An 11,622-nucleotide genomic window follows, 5' to 3' on the forward strand; every position below is an offset into this window, starting at 1 on the left:
GTTTTCAAATTATGACCTGATTATTCTCTGGATTTCCTCAGTGCCTGTTGTTATATCTACCTTTTGGTTTCTGATTTTCGTAATTAGTGTGCTCTCTCTCTGCCTTTTGGTTAGTTTGGATAGAGGTTTGTCTATCTTGTTGATCTTCTCAAAGAACCAACTCTTTGTTTCATTGATTCTTTGTAATATTTTCCTAGTTTCTACTTTAGTGATATCCACCTCAGTTTGATTATTTCCTGGCGTCTACTCTTCCATAGTGAGTTTGCTTCTTTTTATTCTAAAGCTTTCGGTTGTTCTGTCAATTCTCTAGTGTGACTATTCTCCAGTTTCTTCATAGGGGCATTTAGTACTATGAGCTTTCCTCTTAGAACTGCTTTCAGAGTGTCCAATAATTTTGGGTATGTTGTGTCTATATTCTTATTAAATTCTAGGAAGTCTTTAATTTCTTTTTTTATTTCTTCCTCAACACATGAATGGTGCAATTGGGTGTTATTCAATTTCCATGAGTTTGTAGGTTTTTTGCAATTGGTATTGCTGTTGAATTCTAACTTTAAAGCATGGTGATCTGATAAGATACAGGGAGTTATTTCAATTCTTTTGTATCTGTGGAGGTTTGCTTGTTGCTAACTATGTGGTCAATTTTAGAGAAGGTTCCATGTGGCACTGAGAAGAAGGCATATATTTTTGTGTTTGGATGGAATGTTCTGTAGACCCAGTTGGGTCTTAACTTCTGTTAGATCCTTTGTTTCTTTGTTAAGTTTCTGCCTGGTGGTCCTGTCTAGTGGTGAAAGCGGGGTGTTGAAATTTTCTACTATAAGTGTGTGTGGTTTTATGTGTGGTTTGAGCTTTAGTAATGTTTCTTTTACAAATGTGGGTGCCATCATATTTGGGGCATAGATATTCAGGACTGAGACTTCATCTTGATGGACTTTTCCTGTGATGAGTATGAAATGCCCTTCTTCATCTCTTTTGATTGATTTTAGTTTGAAGTCTAATTTGTTAGATATTAGGATTATTACGCCAGGTTGTTTCTTGGGCCCATTTGATTGGAAAATCTTTCCCAACCCTTTACTCTGAGGTAACCCCTGTCTTTGAAATTGGTGTGTGTTTCTTGTGTACAGCAGAAGGATAGATTCTGTCTTTGTATCCATTTGGTTAGCCTGTATCTTTTTATAAGCAGTTTAGGATCATTGATATTAAAGGATATTAATGTCCATTGATTGTTGCTTCTTGTTTGTTTTGGATTTATTGTTGGTGGTGTCATTGTGTGTGGATTTCTCCCTCCTGGTTCTTTTCATGTTTGGTAAAATTGGATTATCTATTGCCTATGATTTTGTGAATGTAGTTACCTTCATTGGGTTGGAGTTTTCCTTCCAGAACTTTCTGTAGTGCTGGATACGTGGCTATGTATTGTTTAAGTCTGGTTTTGTAATGGGATATCTTGTTTTCTCCATCTATAGTGATTGAAAATTTTGCTGGGTACCAGTAGTCTAGGTTGGCATCCATGCTCCCTTAGTGTGTGTGGGATATCTATCCAGGACTTTCTTATTTCAAAATTTCCATTGAGAAGTCGGGAGTGATTCTGATAGGACTGCCTTTATATGTTACATGGCCTTTTTCCTTTGCTGCTCTTAATATTTTCTCTTTATTCTGTAGGTTTGGTGTCTTGATTATTATGTGTTGAGGGGACTTCTTTTTTTTGGTACAGTCTGTTTGGTGTTCTGTAAGCTTCTTGTACTTTCATGGGTATATCCTTCTGTAGGTTGGGGAAGTTTTCCTCTATGATTTTGTTGAATATGTTTTCTGTACTTCCGAGCTGTATTTCTTCACCTTCTTCTGTACCTATTATTCTTAGGTTTGGCCTTTTCACAGTGTCCCATATTTCCTGGATATTTTGTGTTAGGGATTTGCTGGACTTGAGATTTTCTTTGACCGATGACTGTATATCCTCTAGAGAGTCTTCAACAACTGAGATTCTCTCTTCCATCTCTTGAATTCTACTGGATATACTCACATCTTTAGTTCCTGATCATTTATCCAGACTTTCTATTTCCAGCATCGCCTCATTCTGTGTTTTCTTGATTGTTTCTATTTCAGCTTTCATGCCTTTAACTCTTTCAAGTGCTTCCTTCACTTGTTTGGTTTTTTTTTTTCTTGGCTTTCTTTAAATTCTTTAAGATATTTATTTCTTGAATTATTTGGTTTGTCTTTTCCTCCACTTCATGTATTTTTTCTTCTATTTTTTAGGAGATTTTCTTGTTTCCTCTTTAAAGGTCTCTATCATCTTCCTAAGATATTTTTTGAGGTCCATCTCTTCTTCATCCTCTGTGTTGGGCTTTTCAGATCTTGCTGTTGTAGAGTCCCTAGATTCTAGTGGTGTCATATTGGTCTTTTTGTAGTTGAGTGTGTACTTATTCAGTCTTCTTCCCATGTCTTCTTCCAGTGGTGCAGGTGAAGTCTCTCTATCTCCTCTTGTCATTTGGTGGTGTGTGTGGGCCAAGACTTCAATTTCTGCATCTCTGGATGGTCTTGCCTCTCCTTGTAGTCTCCTCACTTGGTAAGGGTCCGGCCAGTGGCAGAAAGGGAAAGGAAGAGTGATGTGTTTCAGATTTAGGGAGCTCCTCCCTGCCTGGGCAGGTCCATGCTAAGCAGGCCCAGGCTCAGAGAGTTCCACAGTGAATGGTAAGTTGGGTAGGAATAGGACAGGAGCAGAAGGTATACTCACCTCCATAGGGGTCAGGCCAGTAGAGGAGGGGACCATTACTTAGTATTTTAAAATGCTTATTTTTACTTTCAAACCAGTGGAATCTTCTGCTTGAATTATTTGCTTGTTCAAATAAAAGCATTTCACTCCCCTAGTTAAACTAATATATCCTTGTGAATGATTTCTGATTAATTGGACAAAAGGAGTTACAAGAGATAAGAGATCGGGCAGAAACTGGAAGCAAGGGAGACTGGACAGGTAAAGTCTATGGAGAACACTGAGAGTCAAAGAATACTTGCCCCACATAGAAAAACAACAAAGGTCTGGAGGGATTCACACTGAGTCCCACTTCCTTTAAGGTTACCTTGATTATTGTGAAATTCTTAATACTGAATTTAATTGCTCTCTATGCTCAGAGGGCTTAGGCTCCCTGAGACTTAGGAAAGATTGCGGTTGAGCCTCCACAGGGACCCAGACATCATTGAAGTTCCATAGAAGATAATTACACTTCCACTAAGGACATCACCCCAGGTGCCAGCAGACAGGTAGCACCCTCTTGGTGTGATTCTGAATGAAAATCACCTGGGTTCTGAATCTGAAGAAAAGATGCACAATTCTCTGGGAAAGGAAAAGTATGGGATGGAGAGCTCACAACTATCTTGAAGAAAATGATAACAGAAGGAAGGGAATCTGTCTTTCTTCATTGAGTCATTCATGATCCCTAATCCCTGTAAGTGCCCACTGCTTCTCTTGCTATTTCTCTCATTTAGTGGAATAATAACTAGAGGCTTCCTTCTTTATATGATGACCAGACTCCTCTCCCCATTGTCTGTCTCACATACTACATGTGGTAATGCAGCTCTTTAGTATTTGTTGCCAGTTAATTCAACACCTGTTGTGTTCCAAGAATCATAAAGTGACTTATGAATAAAAACTAGTTGGATGTATTTACACAGAGAAAATAGCAATTATGAGAAAAAGATATATAAAGACAGTCCCCTGACTCCCCAAAGAATGAAAAGTGTGGCTCACTTTCTCTCATCTGTTCTTACAGTGTGTTTTTCTAAAAGTTGCATCCCAGTCTTGTTTGGTCCTGGCCAAACCCTGCTTCTCTGGATGATCCCATTTAGAGTTAGCAAGTACTGACTTCATGCAGCTATCTTCTCTAAATCTCTAGCACAAAGCTGCCTATACTAACTATAATCACAGTAAATGATTGGATATCACCATACTGATATCAACACTTTCCAAAACCATTATCATAAGCAATCTTTACAGTGACTTTGTGAAACAGCTATTATCAGTTAGCCCAAATAAAGCACAATGTAGTCCCTACTCTATATCAAGCACAATTATGGCAACATTCTATGTGTTCACTGAGCAGTTACAATGCCAGTTGCTGAAATACAAGTGTCTGAGATAAAAATGAAGACAGAAGCAAAGGAGAATACTTTACTGGCATGGGAGGAACTTTTCTATTTTTACCCTATCTTTTGCCATTATTGAAAATGCTCCTTTAATCATGTAAGCTACTGAATAATAAAATTTAGTTAATTGAGGCTACTATGGTGAGAAATTCTTTCAGTTTGTTTAATGATAAAAAACCCAGTTTCAAAGATTCAACCACTCTTAGTCCTATCAACAGAAACCAAACCTGGAAAGTAGGTGTTTGAATCTATAGACCAAGTTCTATGAGTGTGCCATTGCTATCTTACTCCTTAATACATCTGAATTTGACTTCAGTCTTCTAGACAAGCTGCATGCACCTCCGTCATGGGTCAATTAGTTGTTATTCTTTTTGTTTTGTATTTCAAAACAGGGTTTCTTTATGTAAGAGCCCTGGCTGTCCTAGAACTCTCTTTGTAGACTGGGCTGGCACAGTGATCCACAGAAGTCCTCTGCCTTCTGAGTGCTGGGATTAAAGGTAAAGGCATGCACTGCTATGAAATTGTTATTCTTGAGTCCCTGTGTCTATGATGTCTGCAAACATAGCTAATGATGTGTGGGGAAAGGTGATACACATTAATCTTTAGGATTTCAAGAAATAACATTTAAAATTATAAGGGAAATTGATTTTGTTTTAAATTTTCACTATATTACATTTGTTTAAGTTTGTGTGCCAGTATGCATGTGTTGAGATACATGCCTGGCACAGTATTCTTATAGAAGTCACACCACAATTTGAATAAGTAATTTAGACCTGGGGATTTATTTCAGATCCTCAGGCCCAATGTCAATTGTCTTGATCCACTGAGAAACTTCATTGCTTCTAAATTATCGTTAACTGGTGAAAAATCATCTCAGGCTGCATTGAGATGAATTTTATGAGCTATATCCCATAACTTTCCTTGTTGAGGATTTTAATGTTTCCAGGAATCAGTTGTGTGCTGCTTTAGAGGCTGTAGCACTATGAGTCATGCAATGGCTTCCATTGCAGACCACCAATCGGAGGTACTGCATAGTTCATATTTGTGCTTTGTTATGAGTGGTTTGGAAGAGAGCTTACATATGGACAGCCAATGATTCAATTAAGCCTTAAATCATGGTTTTCAACTTTTCCATTGTATATGTTAGTTTTCTCCTTTAAAAAATTAAGTAGACTTGATGAGGGTTCAGGAGTATGCTATAAATACTGTTCCTGATTCTTAGTTACATGGAATTCATGATGTTTATGTGACTACCAAGCCATGTGTTATAAGATAGGCTTTCTTTGATGTCTTTGTCTTTTGTTGCTAGAGACAGAACTTAAATTATTGCAGATGCTAGAAAAGAGCTTTTGCCCTGAGCTATACACCAGCTCCCCTAGATCGAGGAAGTAAATAGTGTTTGCTAAGCATGTGCAGACCTTGTTATTGCAGGATGTCATTTTGTCTAATAATGGGGGAAGCATAGTGTAATACTATCCTTATTTCAGAGATTAGAAGTTGGAGATATACAAATGACATGGATTCAGTAAACAAGAGCCAACCCAGACAAGCATCTTAAAACTCTTGTGTTTTAGTATTTCTATTGTCTCATGTTCTCCTCTCCCAGAAGATAGCAATAGAATTTTCTATCACTCTCAATGTTATTTTGTAAGTATTGTCCAATTTAAACTTTACAGCACTCCCAGGATAAGGATATTTTATGAGTTTATCAATAATGAATATTTAGTGAGGAACTGATGTACTAAACACAATTAGAGTAACATTTCACAGTGTCAAGTCTACTTCTTCAACCAATTCATATTGATTTCTGACTGCAAAAATATTACTTTATTTTTTCTTTATGTTATCACAGTTTAAAGGTCACGTATCACACCCCAAAGTTGTCAGAACCACATGTTTAGATGTATTTACATAGGAATATGTTCAAATATTAAACATGTACATAACAGTTGTTTGGTGTGCACTAATCTCCATTAAGCTCAGTTGCAGTTGTTTTGAAACCTTCCAGGAGGCTATGTAGAGAGATCTATAGCATGAGAGCCACCCAGTGGTCATTGTGACCTTAATCATTTCCGCAGTTAGGAGCACCTGGCCTCAAATGTAGGTGAAGGGCCATCCCTGAAATAGAGAATTGTAGGAAACAAAAAGGAAGAAAACTGGTTTCCTTCCAACAGAAAACACAAAAGGACAGAAGTTAGACTGAAAGAACTTGATAGGATAAACTGTCTATGAACAATATCAAATGGCAATATGAAGATAAACCAAATTGAACTGATTATGAATGTCACATTAGTTATCCCATGATAAAGATACATGACATAAACCCACATCTAAGATTATACACATCATGGTATGTAACTCTGTACTAATTCAAGTAATTTAACACTACACATTTCACACTGTATTAACAGAAAATATCCAATAACCCAAACTTCCCAATTTTTCCTTTGAAGGAAGAACTCCACTTTCTTTCCTTAATTCTTTTTTTTTGGGGGGGGGATAAAGCATGCAACTTTTATTTGTAAAAGGTACAAATGTTAAAAACAATATATGTCACAGTGATTATCATTGATTATAATGGAAGACACATTGAAAATATACTGTTTGCTCAGACCTTACAAATTTTGCCATTAAAAAAACGAGTAAATATATGCAGAAATGGATGGGTTAATTAGCTTGTGGGTAGCAATATCATACATTTTCATTGCCTGCTTTACATGCACAAGTTGTTTGTGAATAATTTTTTAACCAAAGTAGGGTAATACTACATAAGACCACTGCAAGGAGCTGGAAATACAGTTCATTAAGAAAGGACACCAGTCCTGACTAGAACTTCCTGTTCCCTCATGTCCTCCTCTTCCCTCCTGTTCTCCCCTTCTCTTTCTTCTAACTCCCTCTCCCCTCCCACCATGCTCCCCATTGGCTTAGGAGAGCTTGTCAACCTGGATGTCCCTTAAATGAAGAATGGATAGAGAAAATGTGATACATTTACACAATGGAGTACTACTTTTTCTTTAATTCTTTATTCAAACTTATGTACATTTTTCTTCAGGAGCTTTATAATTAGTAATCAATGATTAAGAAGCTGTCATTCAATGGCTTATGTGTATGTGTGTGTTTGTTTCATATATATCTCACGTTATATATGCTTCATTCACTATGATTAATGCTGCAGCACCAAGGACTATTTGCTCTCCAGGAACATGAACTCAACTCCATCAGAATTTCTTCTGTATAGATGACAAATTGACAATAAATCAAAGTTAGTAATTGGGACCATTTTAATTTGACAGTTTTCATACACTTGGTAAGTCCAAACTACAGATGATAGAAGTAAAGCTGTAGATGGAAACCTCACCTGTGCTTGAGAGACTCACAGGGACATTTGCATAAGAGCATAGCAACAGACAACTACCACAGAGACCTCAGAAAGGATGACCGACTTTCAGCAGCTTACATCCCTTCTTTGATTCAAGAAAAATACAGAGCTGGACTGTGTTTGCCGGGAACAGAATAAGGGGAAAAGCATAACCTTTTGCTTTAACAAAGCTATGGTACTCAAGTCCATGTTGGTAACTGTGTGGGGTGTTTGATGAGCACTTTGAGTAACTCTACAAATGATTTGAAAAAAATCAGAAATTTGTGCTTTCATGTCATTTTGTTAAATATCATTCATGTTATGCAGATGGTTAAGGACATTTAGCATGTTTTTCTGTTTAGAACTGTGCTGCGTTTTCTGAGGCAGTCCTTATTTCAAAGTGTTAAATTTTAATTAAGCTTTGTATTAATAATCAGGGAAGACTATAGTGTCTCCAAATATGGACACATACATATACTTTACTAATCCCAAAGTATTTCTAGAAAAATACTTAATATTCAATTTCAACATAATCTGTAATGATTAGACATGTCTAATAAACCTAACATTTAAATTTAATTTTATAGTTAATCTTTTGAAAGCAATTCATAACATTTAGTGTGTGTGAATGTGTGTGTGTGTGCACACACGTGTGTGCACACTTGTCTGTGTGTAATCTCCCTTTTGAAGTATGCAGACATAGAACTAAGTCATAGGTATAGAGAAGTTGACATTTTCCTGGAATAGTGAACTAATGGACTATTGGGTTCTCTCTCCAGTGAATCCCTTAGAAAGCCCAATCTGGTGCTTTTTCCTTTGGTTAACCCTATTCCCAAAGCAGGGCCATTTACTGCCCCCAGACTCAATATGTAATCCTCATCAAGGAGACCTAACCAGATGTGCCCTTGCTACACACACTACTGCAGAAATGTGTATGAATCAAGCACTTACTCTGCATGCAGTATCCAGTCGTGGATGCCATTATACATTGTTTCATAAGCATGAGCAGACCATGAGACCAATTCTAGATTTTAGCAAAACTGATGGTTGGTATATTAGTGTTGCATTTATTCTAACCACTCTATATTCTTGTTTTGGGATTTAGGTGAAAATTATTTCAACCAAGACTACCTTTGAAGATAATGAGGAACTACACACTACTAAATGAATTCATCCTACTGGGAATACCTCAAACACAAGGACTGGAGACTCTGCTCTTTGTTGTGTTCTTATTCATCTACTTCTTCACATTGCTTGGAAATTTGCTCATCTTTACAGCAATAGTTTCTTCATCTACCCTTCACACCCCTATGTATTTCTTCTTAGGACTTCTATCCATTTTTGACATGTTATTCCCATCAGTAACCTGTCCCAAGATGCTCCTTTATCTCTCTGGTCAGAGCCCAGCCATCTCTTACAAGGGCTGTGCTGCACAGCTCTTCTTCTATCACCTTCTTGGTTCTACTGAGGGATGCCTCTATTCTGTGATGGCTTATGATCGCTATGTTGCCATCTGTCACCCACTGAGATACATGCTCATCATGAAACCTGGAGTGTGCCTGAGTTTAGTAACAATAGCTTGTTTAGTGGGGTGTCTTCATGCCACCATCCTGACCTCTTTTACCTTTCAATTAGTCTATTGTGCATTCAATCAAGTGGACTATTTCTTCTGTGATCTTCCTGCAGTTTTACCTCTAGCTTGCACTGATAGTAAACTGGCTCAGAAGGTGGGTTCCATTAATGTTGGCTTTCTGGCTCTGATGCTTCTCTTCAGTGTTTGTGTCTCTTATGCACACATTGGGATTGCCATTCTGAAAATCCGTTCAGCAGAAGGCAGGCAGAAAGCATTCTCCACCTGCAGTGCCCACCTCACTGCCATCCTCTGTGCCTATGGACCTGTAATCATCATCTACTTACAGCGCACACCAAACCCCCTGCTTGGTGCTGTGGTGCAAATATTAAATAATATTGTCTCACCCATGCTGAACTCTTTAATCTATTCACTGAGGAACAAGGAAGTGAAGAGATCCTTGAGGAGAGTCTTCCAGAGTGTAATACTTGGCATTCATAAATGAATTGTGGATATAATAATGCTATTTAAAACTTCGTTTCTTAGCTACCTCCAGCAGAAAATGGGTGTAAATACTGAGGCCCACATCCAGGGATTATGCTGAGAATGAAGGACTTGTAATACTCAGCTCTAAACAGGATGCTTCCCTCAAATCCTTCTCCTTAGAACTCAGGAAACCTCATGGAACAAGAAGCAAAATGATGGTTAACAGACATAGGGAATGAATATCACCAAGGAAACAAGGACCTTCAAATCAACATGAGCAAAGCACATATGAACTCACAGAGAACATAGCAGCAAGCACAGGGCTGACGGGGTCTGCACCAGGACTTTTGTATATATCATGGCTTCTATTTTAGTGTTTTCCTGGAATTTCTTAAGTGTGTGGACTAGCGGGCCTCTGTTTCTTGTGCCTTGTATCAGGATCTTTTCTTTGTCTTTGTATGTTTGTCTAATTCCAAAGTGATACTTGTTGTTTTATTGTATTACATGTTATTTTATTACTAAAAACAGAAATGACCTCAGCATTTTGCTACAGTAAGACAGTATAAGGTCAAATAATATGCCCCAATTACATTAAATTCCCTGTAAATATAAATTAAATTTGTCTTGTAGATCGGTTTATTGTTATGAATTGATATATAGTAGTTGCATTTTTTCACTCCTGAATATAAACATCTCAAAGAAAACAATTATCAAAACATGTAGAGGTATTAAAGGACAACAAAATATCAAAAAAGCCTCTCTTCTTATAAAGTTTTGTCTCTTCCTATAAATCCCCAATTCCCTGATTTTAAATGAATAAATGGATAAAGAAACACACAATGGTATATCTGAATCCATGTGATATGTCTATAACATTTTCTGTGTTATTCTCCCTCTACTATTCTGAAGTCCTCCTAAGTAACTCTATAGCCAACTATATGAGTAACTAGATGTGAAATCCAGAAAAGGAAGCCAAGGGGCATAGTAAGCAACAATAGAGAGATTTCCTATATCTATAATCCTCAGCTTGAACATAACTCCTGGTTGAAGATTGGAGAGAGCTGTGATCTTAATTCATTCCTTCCCAGTGACAAATAAACCTAACTTCACACTTCTGCTTTGCTTAGAATGGGTTTACTCTCCTTTTCTGCTTCCAAGCACTCCAGTTCCCCTATATCATGAAAGGAATGTGAGATGTTTATAAGGCATGATATTTATAAGGCATCACTGTGATGGCCCTCTAAGGACTATTATCTCCATACATGTGCACACCAGTTCTATAAAATAAACTTTTACCATTTATATGTGAGAGTTCTCAGTATTAAAAACATCAAATAACAGATATAGAATCTAACATGAATTGGCACTATGAACTTCAAACACATAGCTAGTTAGCTAAGAGACTCCTGTTCCTAATTGCCCTTCCCTGAAAGAGCTGCCCTTCATGACCTCTATGTTGGCTTAACACACCTCACCATCTTTCCAGAAAACTCATAATATTCATGATTTCTCAGGAAGCAACTGATGAGTGCCATGAATGTACATCGAACTCACTGCTTACACCACTTTAATCTCTCCATTTCTCTACCTGTTGTCAAAGTAGTTAGTATCTGGTCCCTGCAAATATCAATTGAGGGCTGAACCTGGTCTGGGCCTAAGTTCAATGCTTCCTTTCTTCATATAGTGTTATTACCTTGATGCTATCACAACCAGGAGCCACACTTTTGTTGGTTTTCAAGGTACAACTGATACTGCTAAAACCTGGATGACAATTGGTGTTTTCAGAGTATCCTAGTTTTGGCACTTTTTTTTTTTTAACAAAAATCAATTGCTCCATGATGATGTTATCTCAACTATGAAACTTCTTAGTCTCTAGCATAAAACTATATTGTGGAGGAAAGCCTTTGAGATCCCTACAAATGTCACCAGTGCTATAATGGTAGCTTTTAGGAATTTTTCAGTTGGCCACAACAGATATGCTCAGTGTCTCTTGGCTGGCCATCTCTCATGGCAATCAGCTTCTCCTCTGGTGGGTACTCCAGTTGCAGCTTCGTGAAGTATCCAGATACCATTGACT

General features: G+C 37.5%; 1 protein-coding gene across 1 annotated transcript; it reads left to right on the forward strand.

The window, feature by feature from the left end:
* The first annotated feature begins 8,631 nt into the window (after window positions 1–8,631).
* Window positions 8,632–10,333, forward strand: LOC100766548 (olfactory receptor 148). The gene has a single exon (XM_027412284.2). It carries the CDS (start codon window positions 8,632–8,634, stop codon window positions 9,562–9,564), a length of 933 nt encoding a protein of 310 aa, XP_027268085.1. The 3' UTR covers window positions 9,565–10,333.
* The last annotated feature ends 1,289 nt before the right edge of the window (window positions 10,334–11,622 follow it).

Source organism: Cricetulus griseus, chromosome 4, assembly GCF_003668045.3.
Source record: "Cricetulus griseus strain 17A/GY chromosome 4, alternate assembly CriGri-PICRH-1.0, whole genome shotgun sequence".
Classification (NCBI taxonomy): Eukaryota; Metazoa; Chordata; class Mammalia; order Rodentia; family Cricetidae; genus Cricetulus; species Cricetulus griseus.

Coding starts and splice junctions, on each gene's coding strand:
- LOC100766548 (XM_027412284.2), top strand. CDS start 8,632: ATGAGGAACTACACACTACTAAATGAATTCATCCTACTGGGAATACCT.